The 21,493-nt window shown below is 36.1% G+C and overlaps 1 protein-coding gene across 1 annotated transcript in view; it reads right to left on the reverse strand.

Annotated features, from left to right (window-relative positions):
* Nucleotides 1-21,493, reverse strand: part of HCN1 (hyperpolarization activated cyclic nucleotide gated potassium channel 1) — a 406,216-nt gene that overhangs the window by 158,039 nt on the left and 226,684 nt on the right. Inside the window, exon 3 of the mRNA XM_062211814.1 lies at nucleotides 5,290-5,451. Within this exon, the coding sequence (XP_062067798.1) occupies nucleotides 5,290-5,451 (162 nt within the window). The remainder of the gene's footprint in view (nucleotides 1-5,289; nucleotides 5,452-21,493) is intronic.

The following is a 21,493-nucleotide window of genomic DNA, read 5'->3' on the forward strand; positions in this document are numbered from 1 at the left end:
AATAATTATAGCAAGCAAACTACTAACACCATAATTAAAAACATAGTATTATTATTGTGTTGACTATGAGTTTCTCATCATAGGTATATATGAAAAGCTAACTAGAGGGATATGGATACATATATATATATATGTGTGTGTGTGTGTGTATAAGGTTATGAGTATAAATGAAAACATAGCTAAAGAAGCAAAAACATATATTTATAAAGTCATTGAAAATAGATCTAAGTAAAAAATAAGAGTGGGAATAGAGGGAGGAGGAAGAGGGGTGTGAGTATGGGTAGGAAGGCAGGCATGTGGGGAAGAATCACCATTTTCCCAAGGCTGTAATTATTAAGTGTATGGAATTTGTAATCATAAACCTTTATAGTTCTGGATATATTCCTATGGACTTACTTATAAGGATGCAGTTTAGAAACTTGCCATGGGACATCAAATCCCCTTAAGGTGGGTCGTGAAAATATGGATAGGATTGAATGTATGGCAATAATAATAGATATAATTAAAAAGGAGTGCATGCTCCAACATGGGAAGCAGTTCACACAGCAGACTCATAGAATGACAATCACTTTAAGTAGCATTCTGACCTCAGAATCAGCCCTTAAGGCATTCTTTTCTGGTTGAAAAGCCCATGAGTTCATTTCAGGCATGGAAAGCCAAGACACTGTGACAAAAATGTCCTAGATGAAGGATCTCATTGGGTGAGACCCCAGTGGAAAGAAGTGATCATTAAAGAAGGATGTACTTTTCTCTGAAAGGAGGAGAGGACTTCTACTTTGCTTATGGCCTTGTTTAAATACTGACAGAGTTTGTGGATTCAAATGCCAGCTCATGTCAAGAGTCTCTGGTGATCACTTAAGTAATATATAATAGTGTTAATTGTTAAATTAACAACAGGAATCATTGTGCACTAACTTCCCATGTAGGACCTCTGTCCTCAAAGGGTTGTTTTATAATTACGTATAAGTGCTTGCAAAAGATGCATCATTCTTGGGTGCTTCTTTAAAGTTAATTACGTTTCTAAAACAAAATGAATTAACTTCGAGATGCAAAGATGCAATGACTTTGAACAGGCCTTGTCTCAACTGTTGAGGAACTTTCTTTGTTTTTTGTTTTTTTTTTTGTTTGTTTGTTTTTTGTTTTTGTATCGTGCAGAATGCTGAACTCTTAGTATAGAGTTGAGTGTGGGTGAGAGGGTGGGTATGGTGGGAAGAATCACTATATTCCTAAACTTGTAGTTATAAAATGCATGAAGTTTGTATTCTTTAAAAGGTTTCTTTGGAAAAAAAAAAGACATAATCATTTAAAGGTAGGAGATAAGAAAAAGAAGATAAATATATGCAATATCTAAACACACCATTCCTAATAAATAATTTAGTACTAAATCTAAATTTCAAAGAATAATTATTTTTTAAAGATTGTTTCACATATTTTTAGAATGGTCAATGTCATAGAGAGAGAGGGTGAGACAGATAGAGAGAGAAATGTTATGTCTGCTGGTTTACTCCCCAAATGGCTACAACAGCTAGAACTAGGCCATGCCAAAGTCAGGAGCCAGGAATTCCATCTGGGTCTCCCGCATACTGGCAGCATCCCAATCACTTTGGCCATCAACCATTACTTTTCCAGCACATTAGCAGGAAGCTGGATCAAAAGCAAAGCAGCTGGAACTTGAAATGGCACTTTGATACAAATACATACATCACAAGCAGAGGCTTAGTCTTCTGTACTACATCACCAGCCCAAGAGCAAAGCATAATTATAAAGCTCATACCCCATAATGATTAGTATACCCTGCATTTATTTTCATCTAGATTTTCAACTTTCACTTTCCCAATTCAATTTTGTTTTTAAGATTCTAGAAAAACATCATTCTTGACACTCTTCAGTGTCAGTGCTCAAAGACTAACTTTAGAATGAGTTTTTCTGTAACCTTGATTACAGATTTTGTTTTTCAATATTTTTCTTGTTTTTATATAATTTATGCAACATAAGACATTGTAATGTAGATTAGAGCAGAAAGGATGGAGTTATATATATATATATTCCTTAGTTATATATATATATATATATATATATATATATATATTCCTTAGTCATATACTCTATCTGTGTGACACTGAATTATTCACTTGACTTTTAAAAGTTTTAGTTTTATGAACTATGAAATGGAGCATAATTGTGCTTATCTCTTTCTGTTGCTTATGGTAATGGAATAAAATGCATATTTAGAATGCCATATAAATGTAGGGTGCTTTTTAACTCCATTATAACTCTCTTTTGGTATCAGTACACTTTACATTTTTGCTTTGTAATGAAAGATTTCTTGAACTATGTAACTTTATGATAGTAAGATATATCTTCAAAATGAAATAACACCATTAAGATTCTCTCTGGATACAAAATTTACCTTTTTATGGTTGTTATCTTCTTCATATGACTCTTTCACTATCTAAAAGCACTTCTGGTCTTTGTATTTGAACACAGATTTAACTGTTTCCTGTCATCTACATTAAATTTATACAAAGAAATATTGTCAAAACAAAGTAAATTAAAAGTCAATTTCATAAGTAAATCTGCTTTCAAAAAGAAAAGTAAAAGGCTAAGAAATGGATTGCAACTTCAGGAGAGCTATTTTGTATAACATAAGGATATAATGAAGGCTACATTACTTAAATGCAACACACACATGTAGCACAGGCAAACATATGTAAAGAAACATGAAAAGGTCATTAAACTTTTTGTTCAACAAAATCATTTATCATTAGTTAAGTAAAATACTGCCCTCCATTATAATTATATAATTATATGTAATTTATAGATACTTCAATAGTTCTCTTACTCTTCCAATGATTGCAATAGCTATTTTCTGACAGACACTTAGAGAGAATTTTAAATAATAACTATTTGCTTGATTAAATATTGGTTTGTGCCAATGATGAATCATCTTTTGTCAGTAGTACTAGTGTTTTTGTACTATGCACTTAATCATTACTCTGATTTTAGAGCCACTGCATTTTTCTTCTCCAAAAATGCCTTTATTACCACTTTAACACAAATTTTTGCTCCTAAAAATCAGTAAAGTGACAGATCTATAATCATGGAGGCATCAGAGATTTGAAAAGTGAGCTCAACAGACTGTTTTGTCATTTGTTCTATAGCCATAAAAACTCATACAGAAACATTTCTCAAATAAACTGTTGATGGATCACGAAGTTAAAACAATTAATGTGTCAGGCACTTTAGGTCTAGACAACTTGCTGAGGTCTGAATGCATCTTCCAGCATTCTTGTGTTGGAAACTCAACTCCCGAGGCAGCAGTGTTGGGAGGCAGGATCTAATGGGGGATGTTTAGGTTTGAGGGCTCCACCCTCAAGGATAGATTAGCACCTCTATAAAGAAGGTTTGTGAGAGTGGTTTCCGAACTTCTACTTTCTGCCACCTGAGAAACAATACTGCTCCTTTCCAGGTGGCATAACAATAAGATGCCTTGTGGAAACAGAGACCAAACCTTCTGGTATCTTGATCTTGGACTTCCCAGGCTCTGAAGCTCTGAAAAAAATGAATTTCTGTTCATTATAAATTAACCATTTGCTATGCTATTACAGAAGCCCAAAACAGACTAACACAGCACTGGAGATATAGAACAGAAGAAAACAGATAATCTCTGAATTTACATAACGGTGTGAGGGATGCAGAAAACACAATAAATTAAAGTGGATATAGGTGTTGTGACATGCTTTTATGATTGCCACATAAATCAGTGGCATGACATACTTGAAATGGTGATCAGAGAGGTTTCTGTAAGGTGCTGGTATTTAAGTAGATACAAATGAAATAAATGAGAGATCCAGGCGAATTCCAGATGCAAGTCAAAGGTAAAAAAAGATTTAGAAACTGAGGTCGGGAAGAAGAAGGTGATCAATGGAAATAAAGTAATAATACTCCTTGACACGTAACATAAACCCCTTCTTACATCAAATGCAAAGCCTAAGATACAGTTATTAGGAGAAACAAAATTATGACCTTAAGTTGTCCTTAAAATTCTACAATAAGCGGCTGGCACTATGGTGTGGCAGGTGAGGGCGCCACCTGCAGTGCAAGAGTCCCTTGTGAGCACTGGTTGGAGGCCCTGCTGCTCCACTTTGAATCCAGCTCTCTGCTATGGTCTGGGAAAGCAGTAGAAGATGGCTGAGGTCCTTGAGCCCCCTGCATCCGCGTGGGAAACCCAGAGAAGCTCCTGGCTCTTGGCTTCGGATCGGCACAGCTCCGGACCCTTGAGCCAGTGGATGGAGGACCTCTCTCTCTCTGTCTCTGCCTTTCTTTTTTCTGTGTAACTCTGACTTTTGAATAATAAATAAATCTTTAAAAATTCTACAATAAAATTATAGACTATAATAGTAGAACAGTTTGCAAAAATAGCAACATTTCATATTTCATTTATGTAGAAGTTAAATATTTTGTAGAAATCTCAAAAAAAACTCCCATAAAAATCACTTGCAAATGAATGCTTACAAATGCATTACTAACTTAAACTATGTTTTATTAAATATAATGCAAATAACATGTAATTTAGGAGGAAAACAAAAGAGCTTACATAAAAAGAATATTTGTGTATGTTTATGTGCATGTGTATAAAATATTTACTATTGTTTCAATTGCTTTGTGAACACTGAGTATTGTACTATGTAGATCAAATATATACTCCTAGAACTAAATGAGTATGAATAGCTATACAAGTCATATTTACGTTTCAAAGGCTCTTTTATATTTATGTACATTTAGGTTTAAAGGCTACCATCTCCTTAAATTTTCCCTAGCCAAAGGGACTACCTGAAACATCATTGTAGCACACATATCTCTTTGCTTCTATATAAGGCAAATGTCTTTATAATTTAACATTTCCTATAATTCTGTCTTGAACACAGTGAATGGCAATAAATAAATTAATAGTTGAAAGGAGGAGGAAATTATTCAAAGCTGTAGGCATTTTTGAAAGAATATTGTTCCATGGTTATATATGAGTGTTTGTATCTTTGCAATAAAATATTTTTCAACATACCCTGAGTATAAATAACAAAATGGATGACATAACATATGCTCCACCAGAAATATATTACATCAATGACATTTAATTGTAAAAAAAAAATCACACTATATGATTTTATGCCCATGGATGCAAAATCTACTTGTATCCAAAAATTGACAGAAGAGTAATCAGATGATTTGATTGTAAATGCTGAAAAGCTTAGTATAAAAGCAGAGTATAAAATAGCATGAATTACTTACAACCATTTCATTGAGGGACACCCAGCAATCTGGTGGGAAATCCTGCAGTAGTGGGACCAAGAACTGCAGACAACCATCCCAGTGACACAAGAGCAGCATCATGCCGATGAGATTAAAAATCCTCACCACCGCACTGGCAAGATCATATGTCATATGAAATATCTGTTGATGAAATTGTAAGACCAGTTATTATAATCAATTATTTAAGCACATCAAACATACTACCGATGTCAATAGACACTACTGCAGATACCGACTTAACAAAAACATAGAAAGAACTTCCAGAAGTAGAAACACACTTTACCATGACATTGATGCTCTTCTGTATGAAGATTATTACCAATTGTGGATTTTTCACAAAGGAGAGGGAAGGCGTAAGTACACAAATACATGTTGTCAAACTTATTTGTTTTGCTACTAGGCTTCATTTACTGTCCTGGATTTTTAGGGAAGATGCTGATGTCTAATAACAAAGTAGCAAAATTGAGCAATGAATAGGTACCTTGTCTGATTTTTAACCTTTATTAAGTTGACAGTCTGACTGAAGGACAGAAAAAGTACTCAAACTGAAAACCATAACCAAAAGAAGCTTATTAAACATACAGTAAAATTAGGGATAAATAGCAGTTAAGTTTATAACTATGTGAATGGAGGTACTTTTTAAATTGTATATATTCAATACAAATAGTTACCTTTAATACAAAGTTATGTATATTTGATTAAAAAACAATTATGTAAGACTTTTTAAAATTAAATTCTTTCCATCAATTGTTTATGGTACAGGTTGTTTTTCCCCTTTGAGGCAATCCTTTCTTATTTCTATTTCTATAAAATCAAGTATCATAGGCAAAATTATTTCAGAAAGCCCAAAAATGATGATACGTCAACATTATCCACCAGTTTTAAAGTGTAACATATATCCGGATTTACATTTTTCAAATAATTAAAAGAATAGAGAACAAGAAAAATATTCCTCTAACAAGCAGGTTATAGCCTCCTCCCACCGTCAATATGGTTTCTGCTTATACTTCACTACCTTATACTAGCAAAACCCACTTGAGAGCAGACTTATATTCTAGAATGAAATTTTCTTTTGATTGTTAGAGAATTGTTAACATAGTTAGCAAGTATACAGAAATACACATAGATATTGGATATCTGTGGATATCTGGAATCATATTTTGTATAATTCACCAGAAGAATAGTATTTATTTTTTATTATTTTTTTATTTGACAGGTAGAGTTACTGCGCTGATTCGAAGCCTGGAGCCAGGTGCTTCTTCCTGGTCTCCCATGAGGGTACAGGGGCTCAAGCACCTGGGCCATCCTCCACTGCCTTCCCGGGCCACAGCAGAGAGCTGGACTGGAAGAAGAGCAACCGCGACAGAATCCTGTGCCCCAACCGGGACTAGAACCCAGGGTGCCGGAGCCTCAGGCGGAGGATTAGCCTAGTGAGCCGCGGCACCGGCCTATACAACACAAATGAGCCATTTTCATTTAGCAACTATATCTATTTAGTAAGACTTCTATAGCTTTTAAAATATGTTTGCTGAAGTACATAAATATAAATTAACAGAATATGTGCGATTTTGCATTTCTGAAAACACCGAAGTTGTTTTTAATTAGATGTTTTTCACTTCCATATTTTTCTATGAACATTAATTTTTAAACAGTCTTCCTTTTTACATTTTATTTAAAGTAGGCAAATAATTACTGTGTGGTAAGGTACAAAGGTACACACTGTTTTGAATGTCTTTTAAAAGTAAATAGGAAAACCTGGACTATAAAGACAACAGATCCCACATTCATACACATACACAAAACAATATATTTGGAAGCATTAAGCTTTTTAATTTCCTTGAAGCTTGGTTTTGTATTTGACAAACCCATACTAAAGTTGCTTAGGCATTATTTCATTTCTTGGCCACTGAATTTGTAAATAGAACTTGTACCAACATTTTCATCAGTAATTTCTAATTAATTTCTAATTATGCAGTAAAATATAGTAAAATGTTTTCTGTTGATAAAATAGGGAAAGAAAATCACTATGAATTTAAAAGTGTTTTGTATAATAATATTCATTTTCTATTGATAAAGTAGGAAAAGAATATCACTATGAATTTAAAATCGTTCTGTTTTATAATATAATTCTATGTTTATATGTAGAAATATCCTAAGAAAAAATTTTCAAGGTGTGTTGTGGGAAAGTGTTGCATTGTTAGGAAATAGGGTAAAACTGCAGACTGTAAACTTTTTTTTATTTTTTAACTTTTATTTAATGAATATAAATTTCCAATGTACAGCTTATGGATTACAAAGGCTTCCCATTCCCATATCTTCCCTCCCACCCACAACCCTCCCCCCTCCCGCTCCCTCTCCCCTTCCATTTGCTTCAAGATTCATTTTCAATTCTCTTTCTATACAGAAGATCAATTTAGTATACATTAAGTAAAGATTTCAACAGTTTGCACCCACATAGAAACACAAAGTGAAACATACTGTTTGAGTACTAGTTATAGCATTAAATCACAATGTACAGCACATTAAGGACAGAGATCCCACATGAGGAGCAAGTGCACAGTGACTCCTGTTGTTGACCCAACAAATTGACACTCTAGTTTATGGCGCCAGTAACCACCCTAGGCTGTCGTCATGAGTTGCCAAGGCTATGGAAGCCTTCCAAGTTCGCCGACTCTGATCATATTTAGACAAGGTCATAAAAGACAGGGTGATGATAGTAACCAATGATCTTAAGAGTGGCATTTACCAGGTCTGAACAATTATACAGCATTAAATGGGGAAGAGGACCATCAGTACACACAGGTTGGGAGTAGAGCCATTGGTGGTAGAGTAGAGGTTATGATTACGAAGGAATGAGGCCCAAATGCGCTAGACAGGGTCTAGAACAAAGGACAGAGTCATTATTAGAGGAGCTAAGAAAGGTGCTGTCTAAGCTACAATTAAGTTTTCTGATTGAGAGGCAAATAGAACCTGACAGACAGGGCTTGATAATAATCTGGTGGGCTTTAGGCCTTGAAGTTAAGAGGCCCAGACCTATCTATCTCTTCACATGGGGTACATCCTAAGGGAGGTGTGAACCTCCTAGGGGAAGGCACTCTGTTGACTTTCATTACTTAGTTGGCCTGGGAGGAGAGCTGGCCAGGTAAAGGCAGGGGGCATCTCTAACAAGAAATTTACAGTTCTGCCTGCAATGTTGCTGACCCTACTTGGCCGTCCCCTCAGCTGCAGCAGTCACTTTGGAAGCTGGGCTGAGTGAAAGGCTTTTCAGCTTAGAGCCAATAAGATCTGTGGCTCTGACCTGGGCATCCTTCGACTCCAGGGCAGGTCCATTTTCAGTGATCCAATCTTGGCAGAGCTGCCAGGGCCTTCACAAGCTGACTTCTGCTGAAGCCCAGGCTTACCACATTGAAAGCCACTGCAGTAGACTGGCCTGTTGGGTCTCCTTGAGGGCAGATCACTGTACAGATCAGCCATTAATAGGCCTGCCACCCATTGCTTCTGATGCCTAGCTTTCTTTTCTTCCTGGTTTGTGTTAAAGCAGACCAGAGGATGCAAGTCAAGGGAGTGCCCAAGTCCCATCTCTAATCTTCGGTGGCCTGAACTACAAGTCTATAGTCACAGGCATGTTCTGTAGTAGTTTTTCTAAGGTAGACAATGCCCATGAGGAAAATTATATTCTCACTTTAAAACTTTCTTTCCCTTTGGTCTGAAAGGGAGGTTTTTTCTACTTACTGTATACTTTGCTGATGGCAAAGTGAATCTAGCTATGAGATTATTATTTAAGCTCTTATTTTGGCTATGCTATTACAGAAAAATGTTAGTCTTCTCTTTTATAAGGTCTAAAGATTAAATTGTGCATCCTACAGATTCCTTCATAATATAATTAGTTTCCTACCTTGAGGAGAATAGAGAAATGAAAGAACAAGTTGGGCTTAGAATAGAGAAATGAGGGAGCAAGTCCTAGATCGCTTGCTGACAATAGCAATATTACATGAATACTTAGCAAACAGTTTCAACCATTAGATAACAAATTAAGAAAACATTTACCAGAAGGTCCAATGCCTTCTATAAATTTTAAGAATCATGTATTTGAAAACACCTCTTAAATATCTAACATGGTGTAGTTTGTTTAAGCAGTAAACTTAAGCACAACCATATAAAATGTTTTTAGTTTCTTTCTACCAACAAGTATAAAACATATGATGCAGAGATTCAGGTCACACAAATTAGAATGTACCTTTGATTAATTTTAGCAGCTTAAATTTATGGACAATCTTATCTATAAGCCAACTAAAATAAAATTCTTAATAAAATTTGCCCATGTGGACATACAATATGTACACACATATAACATAACATAATAGACCAATATAGCAATTTTAATTATAGCTTTTAAAATCTTTAACTCTTTTTGTAGATTGCCAATTGATTTGAATTGCTTTTTGTTTTTAGTAACCTCAGTTAACCATAAATTCTCTCAGTTGGTACTGTTAATACATTATTGGTTTCATCTGTTTACAGAGCCATCCCAAAGTACTGAATACAATAGAAGTGGCTGGAAAAAGTCCATAGGAACCTATAGGAGGACAGCTAAACACAGAACCAACAAGGCTTTAGTTTTATGAGCAGCAAATCATATATAACTGTGGATGACATAAGAGTTTAAGTTGCCATGTTTAAAATTATTCACAGTGGACCTGCATGGAGAGCGTGGGAGCCCAAGTTCGGGACCCCAGAGGCAGAATCAACACACCAGCACTGGAATGCGAGGTGAGCCTAACCTCAATAGCCAGAGACACCAGCGGGAAAGCAGAAAGAGGAGACTAGAGAGTACGAGGCTTGAAACTCCGTGGGGAAAAGTTCACCAGGCTAACTAAAAGAGAGAGAGAAAAAAAAAAAAGTGACGGATACGGACACCAGTTTCTCTCTCTCCGCTCACCTCTCAAAGTTGAGCAAGACAGCAAGACAAAAAGCATAGGCCATTTTGGACATACATCATAAGCAGGGCGACCTCAGGTCTGCACCGGCCCTGAGCCTAGCAGAAACACCTGACTCTGGGGAGGTGAAATAACAGGAGATTAGGATCTAACTTGGCAACCCAGTGGGAGACTGCAGGAGAATTGGAGCCCACACCGAGGGCAGCAGAGATTCCCTGTGTGGTCCTTGGGAAAGAACTTCCGATCTCTGGCTCCTGTGGGTATATCATTCACCTGCTAACTACCTCCAATTACGTTCAGCTGTGTGGAATTACTTGCCTTTTGAATAATAATAAAAAAAAAGGAATGAAGGAAAGAGAGATTTACCATGTCTAACCTGGGAGTGTCACCTTTGGCACACCCTCAACACTGAGGAACCAAACACAGCTCTCAGGCCACACCCATCTCAAACCTCTAAGGCTGCATCAAAAGCAGACAGGCCACTTAACACAGACATAGTATAACAAGAAAAAACACCACAGTGAAGAAACCAAATATCTCCAACATGCCAAACAACAAATGCAAAAACCGAGGTAACAAGAACAAGGAAGACATTATGATGCCCCCAAATGAAAAAGACACCCCAATTCAAGATTATGAAGATGATGAGATCAAAGAAATGCAAGAAGCGGATCTCAAAAAATTGATAAGAACACTAAGAATTTCTCAAAAACAAATTCTTGAACTACAGAAATCCTTAATGGACAAGATAGAAAATCTCTCTCATGAAAATGAAATATTAAGGAGGAATCAAAATGAAATGAAACAACTAGTAGAACAAGAAACTGTGATAGTTAGGAGAAATCATAGTGACATGAAGAATTCAATAGATCAAATCACAAACACATTAGAGAGCCTTAAAAAAAGAATGGGCGAAGCAGAAGAGAGAATATCAGACTTAGAAGACAGAGAGCAGGAAAGCAAACAGGCAAACCAAAGAAAAGAAGAGAAAATTAGAAATCTAAAATATATTGTCGGGAATCTACAGGATACCTTTAAAAAACCTAACATTCGGGTTCTAGGAGTTCCTGAAGGCATGGAGAGGGAGAAAGAATTAGAAGGCCTTTTTAGTGAGATACTAGCACAAAATTTCCCAGGTTTGGAGAAGGACAGAGACATCTTAGTACAGGAAGCTCAGAGAACCCCTAGTAAACATGACCAAAAGAGATCCCCACCACAACACGTTGTAATCAAACTCACCACAGTGAAACATAAAGAAAAGATTCTAAAAGGTGCAAGAGAGAAACGTCAGATTACTCTCAGAGGATCTCCAATTAGACTCACAGCAGACTTCTCATCAGAAACCCTACAAGCTAGAAGGGAATGGCGAGACATAGCCCAGGTACTAAGAGAAAAACTGCCAACCCAGAATATTATATCCTGCAAAGCTCTCATTTGTGAATGAAGGTGAAATTAAGACTTTTCATAGCAAACAGAAACTGAAAGAATTTGTTGCCACTCATCCTGCCCTGCAAAAGATGCTTAAAGATGTGTTACACACAGAAACACAGAAACATGGTCACCAATATGAAAGAAGGTAAAGGAAGGAAACCTCACAGCAAAAGATCACAGGAAGCTCAATTTCTCTTTGACATAGAATTAAACTCTGATGCTCTGTTAAAGCAATGTGTTAAAGTAATCTATTATGTTCTCTTGATGTCTGTTAAATTCTAATTGTTCAAAAACAGCTGCATTTTTATTAAGAGCTATGGGTTATTTAAATATGTGCTTATTTTCAAAGATTTGATTAATCACCTTGTAACAATGATCAAATTTGGTCTATGATATGTCATGATTTTAAGGAATCTTATTTCAACCAGATATTCTGGATTTTGAGCCTTCTTGGTGTTCTTGACAGGCATTCAAAAAATCAAAGTTCCAAACAATCTGGACTCTAAAATTTCCAGTAAATCTTGGACTTTGGTTTTTCCAGTTTGGGCCCAACTGAAAAAATCGACGGACCTATGTCTCTCATCTTATAGAGACACCAACTAATCAGGCTATTTGGATTATATTAGAAGTACTGTCAAGATGTGACGTGGTACTAAATTTTAAGTTTCTATAATGGAAAATGCTATTAATACAAATGTTTGAGAATTAAAAAGTCTAATGATCTTGTGTTACTAGACATGATAGCTATCTTAATGAGAAAGCCCCAGAGGCCTAAAGGGTTAAATACTTTTAAAATCCTACAGGTGCTTTCAAAAATACTGTGAAGTAAGCAAGTGCCTCTTGTTGGTTGACTGTAAACTTCTGATACAAAAAGCAAAGTTACCACTTTTGAGTCCAAAGTTTGAAGTAAAGACTGACCATGTGGGCTGCCACCACGGCTCACTCAGCTAATCCTCCACCTGCGGCGCTGGTACTCCGGGTTCTAGTCCTGGTTGGGGCGCCAATTCTGTCCTGGTTGCTCCTTTTCCAGTCTAGCTCTCTGCGTGGCCCAGGAAGGCAGTGGAGGATGGCCCCAGTGCTTGGGCCTTTACGTGCGTGGGGGACGCGGAGTAGGCACCCGGCTCCTGGCTTAGGATCAGTGCAGCCATTTGAGGGGTGAACCAACGGAAGGAAGACCTTTCTCTCTCTCTCTCTCTCTCTCTCTCTCTCGCTGTCTCAATCTGCCTGTCAAAAAAAAAAAAAAAAAAAAAGGCTGGCGCAGCGGCTCAATGGGCTAATCCTCCATTTGAGGCACCAGCATCCTGGGTTCTAGTCCCAGTTGGGGCGCCAGATTCTGTCCCTGTTGCTCCCCTTCCAGTCCAGCTCTCTGCTGTGGCCCAGGAAGGCAGTGGAGGATGTCCCAAGTCCTTGGGCCCTGAACCCACATGGGAGACCAGGAGAAGCACCTGGCTCCTGGCTTCGGATCAGCGCGGTGCGCTGGCCGCAACGGCCATAGGAGGGTGAACCAATGGTAAAGGAAGACCTTTCTCTCTTTTCTGTCTCTCTCTCATTGGCTAACTTTGCCTCCCCCCCCCCCCCCAAAATGACTATGTGAAATGCTCTATTATAAATGCTCTATATAATTACTCTTTCTCTATATAAATGCTCTATATAATAATTTATATATTATAAATCCTCTATGTAAGTGAAATGACTATTATAAATGCTCTATATAACTGACTATGTGAAAAGACTACTAATTATAGATACACAAGCAGCAACCATCACTCATTTACAAGCTTTAGAGTTGGAAGTACTAAACTAAGGTCCATTTTTAGCATTTTTAGGAGAGTGTATTTACTTATTTATTTATATTTTCTACTTTCTTTTTCGGGAATTGGATTCTTTTGTGGAAACTCTAGGTTATTTTTACTAATATATAAACTAATATATTAGTAATATATACTAATATATACTATATATACTAATATATATATACTAATATATATAACATATACTAATATATACTATATACTAATATATACTAATATATTCACCAAGTCCTTTAGGAAAGTCCCTTTCTCTCTGAAATGTTCTCCAGAGAAACATAACCATTATTTTACAAACAGGGAGTTGATGGATATATAAGGCCCTTGACAGCACACCAGCAATGCTTCTTCATGTGTGTTTTACTTCCAGGTAATTCCATGAAACAACATAACAGAATATAATTCTTTATGGAAACTTATTTCCATTTCCATTCCAAACATCACAATGTTTGTGTATAGTAATATAACTAGTTTTATATGCTAACAGCCATATGCAGAATACTCAGATCGCATAATTTTAATTTCATAAACAGTAATTTTTATGGTCTTTAACTTTATATGTTCAAAAGTGATATATCTCAAAACATAATACTGGAAGAGGTACAAGCAAGTTGGCTATTTTGACAATGGTTAATATCAGAGGCTGATTTCAAATAGTCAAACTACATATCTCCATCTTGATTTATCTAGTGTATAAACATCATTATATATATATATATATGTATATATATATATATATAATTACTTTTGATGCAAGCATGAATGCGGGTCGTATCTGGTCCTAATCTGATTCCTCTTGAATGCTTACAGTTAATATGCTTTGACAGGCATTGATTAATTAGCAGTTCTTCTTCATCTAAGAGGTGGGCATCATTATGTGATAAATTCACATCTAAATCAAGTATTTTAACACTAATGCATTTTATGCATTAACATAAAAATGACATGATATGTGACACCCAGTAAACTGTTCCTAAAGAAATGAAAGAGGAAAATGAAAGGGGTTAATAATGATAGCATAAGTCAGCTTTCATGATCTCAAGAGTGCGCAGTTTTTGCTTCTGTATTTCAAACCAAGGAATTAAAAGAAACAGGCAAGCAAACAAAAGGTTTATTATTTTCTACCCTCCAAGTAATCAGACTTGAAACTTGACTTTTGTATTCAGAATGTGGGTGGCAGAAAGGCCATTCCGACCCACTAAGTAGAACACTCCAAGTGATATTTACTGGAGGCAACTGAAAAAGAGAATTGAAGTAGAACTGTAAACATCTTCAATTTTCAAATGCTCTTTTCATCAAAAACCAGATTATCAAAAATGTCAGTGGAAGGCAATGTGCTTTACATTTGTGCATCCCAGGACATTTTGGTGTTTATCTGACTCAAGAAGAAGAAAGATCTGAGCACAAATTTTCAATGAATTTCTTTTATAACTGTAGCTACACAAGTCTGCCCAGCGGAGTCCAATAATTCAAAATAGGAATTACAAGATGCAACATGAAATACGTAGAGGTAAAATGATAGGACATTTGTAAACTTTGCTTTTATAAAATCACCAAGCATGTCTTTAATCAAACTTTTTTTTCACTCTGCCCCATTCCTATGAGAGTTATATCTACTCTTCAAACAAAATAATGCTCTGGAGAAGATATTTTCCATAAGAATCCCAAGTATGTCCTTAATGTTTACAGAATAGGTCACCACAAATATATTTTTGTAATATTTCCCCAGGAGAAATGTGCATTCAATTCTGTTTCTAAAGGATCAAATACAAGCTATGCTGTACAACAGACCAACATAAATTAGCTTTGTTCCTTCAAAAAAATTCCATATTCTCTCTTCATGAATGAAATCCAGGGATCTCTTAATGTCTTATACAAACACCCTGCGTATGAAATCAGTTCAGTGGCCTTCCCTTTTCCTTAACTATTTTTTCCACTCTGTTCCATCTATCCGAAAAAGAAAATGTCATGCATTTACTCAGTCTTTAACTTCACAGAATGGGATCACTTATGAGCCTTTTTGTGTTATCTCAATATTAATCCAAGGCATCTAAAAGTATAACTTCATTAACACTAAGAGAATCAAATGGGACAGAAAATGACCTTCTTAATACAATATTATTTAACAAGATGTAAACAAGATTGGATTCTTTTGTTTTCCTTTATTAATATGCACCTGCATATGCTTTTAGATGGACTGTACTCATATATATGCCACTATGACACAGATTAAGAAAAAAAAGAAGAGAATAACATTTAGCAATTTGGAGCCTGTCATTCCTGATGTTTATTATGGATGCAATATATAGCAGTTCTTATCAACAGTAGAAATCAATATTTTAAGAGCCCTATTATATGTTCTGAAATTTCTACCTTGAAAGTTATTTGGATCATCTTATCATGCTTTAGGTACAAAAGTGAAACAGGTTTTACTTGATGTATATGAGACTAAAGTTTTCCACAATAATCTCTTTTAATAGACAACAATGATGGCAGTCACTGAACTGGTCATATCAGTCCCCTGCTCTAAGTAGGATCTAATTCTGAATGACATGACAAATAACCTTCATGTTGCCATAAACTTCAGAGAAGTCAATCATCTGGACATCTCCGGTCTCTCAGTATCTGTCAATAGTCCAATACAATTAATGACTGCACAGTCCCTCACAACTATTGTCCCATTCTCATGTTGCTGGGGGCTTTTATCTGGATTCTTCTTTCCTCTGTCTCTTTCCTAATCCCTTCTACACTGTCACTTAATTCTCCTATACCCTCTGGCTTTTCGTAAAATGTTTTCTGTCCTCTTCTGCTTTTCCTAAGTTTTGTGGATCCTTCTTTCTCCACCACCCACCAAAGACAACTTCTCTGGTAGCTTTATCAAACAGAGTTGGTTCAATTCTTTCACAACTCATTAGACTTAGCTTCTGATGGCAATGACCCCATTTCCCAGCTCCCCTTTAGAAGCTTCATTATTTGTCCAGCTCTATAAGCAATTCTGCTTCTTTAGCATTCATTTTTTTGGCTATACCATTTAACGGCCTTCCAATCTACAGCCATTACACTTCTCCATTTATTAAAGGCTCTTTTTCCATTGCATTTCTCTGCAAAATGCCAACTTCTGATTAATCAAAATAGTCACCTTCTTTGCCTGAGCTATGGAAGATTACTGGGAAGGAAATTATGTAGATGACAGCTACTAAGAAATCTTAAAGAAAAGCAGACTTAGTTGAGACCCTTCACGATCGTATATCCTTTTCCCTGTTCCTAAAACCATCCTGACATCTTTTCCCACTTTTCTAAAGCCTGTTGCTATCCTGCTCAGGTTTAGATAAAACTTTATCTTTTTCAGAGTAAAGTGACATTCTTGTGTTTGAATTTTGCAATTCTTATTCTCATATTTTCAAGAAAATATATTATCTATAGCTTTTCTTAGTTTTTTTCATTCTCCAAAAAATGCATCTTTTATTTCAAACTAGTATCTATAGGCCTTTCAATATCATTCTGATCTTTCTCCTTTCAGAACCTGATCAATGTATTCACAGTCCCTCAATATTTGGTGAAAGCAAACAAATGAACAAAACACACTTCTCTCCTATTAGTTGTAGGCAGATACTTTTGCAAAAATGAATTAACATGAAAATGAAACTTAATTAAAAAATTAAGAACTACATAACCCAAGGTCATCGCCTATGCTCTTAGATGTGAAGGCAATATCAAATTGTAATTTTACTTGACTAGTTTTTCTTCAGAATTGTTAACTTCATCTGCTTCCTTCAAATGTTAAGAAACAACATTTCTCAATTCTTCAAAAACTTTTTTTAAGGATTTCAATTGTTTATTTGAGTGATAGAGTTATAGACAGTAAGAAGGAGAGACAGAGATAAAGGTCTTCCATTCGCTGGTTCACTCCCCAAATGGCTGCAATGACCAGAGCTGCACTGATCTGAAGCCAGGAGACAAGAGCTTCTTCTGGGTCTCCCATGTGGGTGCAGGGCCCAAGGACTTGGGCCATCTTTTACTGCTTTCCCAGGCCATAGCAGAGAGCTGGATCAGAAGTGGAGCAGCAGGGCCTCCAACCAGAGTTCATATGGGATGCTGGCACTGCAGGTGGAGGATCAACCTACTGCGCCAAGAGACTGGGCCCTCAAAAACATTTTAATTGAAAAAGACTCTTCACTTTTTAGATACGTCTATGAAATTTTATTTTGTTCCTTTATGGTTTTAAAAAACTATAGTTTCTCAATGAAACTCACTGACAGAGAACTGGCCTGCCCTAGGAGGTAAAGCAATTTTGTTTGGCAGTTACAGGTACAAATTACCACTTAGCAAAAGGCAACGTTTGATTTCCTGATGGGATGCATCAGCCATTGCTACTGTGTGTGTTTGTGTGTGTGTGTGTGTCTCCCCTTCCAACATGAGAGGAATATGAACATGTTGAAACTTAAGAAGAGGGGCCAGTGTTGTGGCTTAGAGAGTAAAGCCACTGCCTGCAATGCTGGCATCCCATATGGGCACCAGTGCATGTCCCAGCTGCTCCACTTCCAATCCAATTCCCTACTAATATGGCTTGGATAGCAGCAGAGAGTGACTCAAGTGCTTGGGCCCCTTCCACCCACATGGAAGACCTGGATGAAACTCCTGGCTCCTGGCTTTGGTCTGGCCCAGCCCTAGCCTTTGTGGTCATTTGGGGAATGAACCAGCAGATGGAAGATTCTCTCTCTCCCTCCCCTCCACAAATTTGCCTTTCAAATAAATAAAACAAAATCTAGAAAATAGAAAAAAAAGAAACTTAAGAAAAATATATCTATTTGAGCAGGCTATTGAAGTGGTACAGATATGACTGGAACTACAGTCATATCAATGCTCTGAAGTAAAATAAGCAGTATTTATGAACAACTAAGTGCATCTAAAAATAGTCACAGAACAGAGTCAAAATGACAGAAAGAGAGTACTGTGAGGGTATTATTTTGCTCAAGTTCACATATTTTTTTCAACATTCATTCATGAGTACTGATAAACTGTGTGCATTAATTTTAAAAATGTGATATTTTAGTTGTAAAAAATCTATGACGCATCTTAGTATTTTTAAAGTATCATTTAAATTGATTACTTAGAATCTGTATACAACATGTATCTCTCACTTGCAGGGGATACAGTCCAAGATTCCTTTATCTAGTCCCCTACTAAGTGCCTGAAACCAGCTCTGATAGTTCAGAATCCTATTCTTTCCCTATACATTTATGCCTACAGTAAAGTTAATTTATAAATTAGGCACTAGTTAAATTTAATTTATAGATTAGGTGATTTTTATTTTAATTAACAATTAGATTTATAAATTAGGCACTACAATTTATAAATTAGGTAAGAGATTAGTAGTACTACTAATAAAATAGAACAACATACTGTGTAGAAGCTATGTGAATGTGACCTCCATCTCAGAATATCTTAACTGGACTTTGACTTTTTCAATTTAGGAAACATTTTATGGCTACTTTAGTTAATCTGAAGGTTAAGTTGATCATAAGCTCTATGATACTGTCATACTGAAACGGCCAACCTGATAACCAGACAGCTACTGAGTGAGTAAGTAGTGAACACAGCATGAATGTGATGGACAAACAGCAGTTCCATGCCAGGCACAGGATGGAGTGAGATGGCTTGAGATTCCATCACACTACTCAGAGAAACAGACCACTTCAACCAGCATTTTAAGTTGTGGAATTCCCCACTTTAATACTTTCAGACTGCTGTTGACTGCAGCTTGCTGAAACTGCAGGACAGTGAAGGGCCAGTAGGGAATACTGTATTTGTTTCATGAATTTGCTATTGAATAATATATAAGCCATTTCTAATCATACAGATTTTTACATAGGATTTTAATTCCAAATTGCAAAAAGGTTAGGAAAACGTGGCTCTTTTGATAATTTGCTCTTTAGTTTTGCAGGTCTGAAAAATAAACAATCATGCATTGCTTAAAGAAATGAGAGAAAAAATGGAAAAATATTGCAACATAAATTCTTTGAGCAATTTTTGGTAGGAAATGACAATAAAAACATTTGGAAACTATCAAACACAATGCCTGCTGGTACAGGGTTGATGATCAACAGGTACTTAGCAATGGATCTGTATGAGTGAGTAAATACTAATGAGTATGTAGCAGCACAATCATTTCTACTACTGTGGTGAAGAATCCACTCCAAAAACATTGGCCACATATTCATGAAGTTTGCTAAATTCACAGATAAACAATAATATATGTTTGGCTTTTCAACTACTTTTGTGTTAAGATATTGTATATAGTTGAGTTTGTAACATTATGTAAATTTTAAAAATTTTGTCACATGTAATTGTTGGAAACATTACAGTGCATTGAACATAATACATACACTCATATTTTCAACTCTGAATAAATTTTGTGAATGTTAGAAGGATATAAGAAATTTATATCTAAGAAAAAGATACTAAATAATAGTTTCGGTCATATGCTATAATGGATATGGTTTGAGTGTCCCCCAAAGTTTCACAGATTAGAGGCTTGGTTCCAAGGATCAAGGTGTTAGCAGATGGCTGGACCTGTAAAAGTTGGCCCAATGGGAGGTCCTTAAGTCAATTTGAGATATGCCTCAAAGGAATGAAGTATTTCTAATGGGACTCTGGGTAAATTCTTTCTAGTACATTGTTATAAAAGCCTGAGCTGAACCCCACACAGTCCCTCCCCAGCTGCCTGTGTTGAAACATGATCACTTACTCCCACATGAGCTCCTTGCCATTGTCATGACCATGATGTGACATGGCCGGCCATTAATCAGAACTGAGTCAGTGCCAGCACTATGCCTAGACCACAAAAATTGTGAGTTAATTAAACCTTTACCTAATAAGAAGCCTATCTTCAGCTCTTTATGTTGTTGTTATAAATGATGAAAACTAACAATCCTATAAATATTTTTTTAAAAAATGTATGTTCATTAAAGAAAACCGGAGATCAGGGAACTCTTCCTGACTGTGTGTTCATCAGTTTCCTAAAACTTGCCTTAGCTTTTCCACCAGAAGAAATGAAACACAGCAAGATACCTTTAAAGTACATTCTCTGTGTAAAATTCCATAATATCCTTTACCTTAAAAACAAAATGTATACTTTTTAAAAATGAGGACACAAGACATCATAAATCACAAAAATAATAGCATTGAAAGAGAAACTAGACACTAAAAGCTGTTTTATGACAGCAGCTTCCCTTCATTCCTTGTTTGTAAAGAATAAAATAAAAATGTAATAAAAATAATGGCTTTATATGTGTGTGTGTAGTGTAGGTCATTATATTTAGATAAATTTCCAAATGTCTTTTTTAACATTTCCAGCTTCTTCTCACCATTTTCATTTTGTAAAGGCCAAGTGCAAACAAGCTTACTGTACCATTTGCCTGGTGAAGAAAACAAAAGAGAGAAGAGAAAGGAAAACAGACTTTTGAAAAAGCTGATAACAAGATAATGCCCCTTCAAAATGCTTTATGCAGTGACCATCAGAGTTACCTCACACATTGGCACACCATCTTTTATTCTAGCCAGAAGAGCCAGTCAAGTTCAGAATACTCATTTATTTGAGTGGTTGTGTGTCAGGGATGATTTGGAAAAGTTCACTGCCTTTGCAGATGTGTTCCAAAAAAATCACTAAGTGCATGGTTTTGGTATGAAGCCAATAAGTAAAATTGCAAACTTGGTGAAATCACACCTTCTCACATTTGATAAAAACTAACAAGGGAGAAAAACATATTAGTGAAATCTTAAAAAGATTTAGTCATTTATTTGCAAAGCAGAGTTCCAAAGAGTCAGGGAGAGAGAGACAGAGAGAGATCTTCCATTTGCTGTTCACTCCCCCGAATGGCTACAACTTAGGAAGCTGGGCCAGGCCAAAGCCAAGAGCCAGGAACTCCATCTGCATTAGCAGGGAGCTGGATCAGAAGTAGAGCAGCTGGGTATAGAACCAGAGCTCCTATCGGATGTCTGTATCAT

This window comes from Lepus europaeus, chromosome 15, assembly GCF_033115175.1.
Source record: "Lepus europaeus isolate LE1 chromosome 15, mLepTim1.pri, whole genome shotgun sequence".
In the NCBI taxonomy this organism is placed as follows: domain Eukaryota; kingdom Metazoa; phylum Chordata; class Mammalia; order Lagomorpha; family Leporidae; genus Lepus; species Lepus europaeus.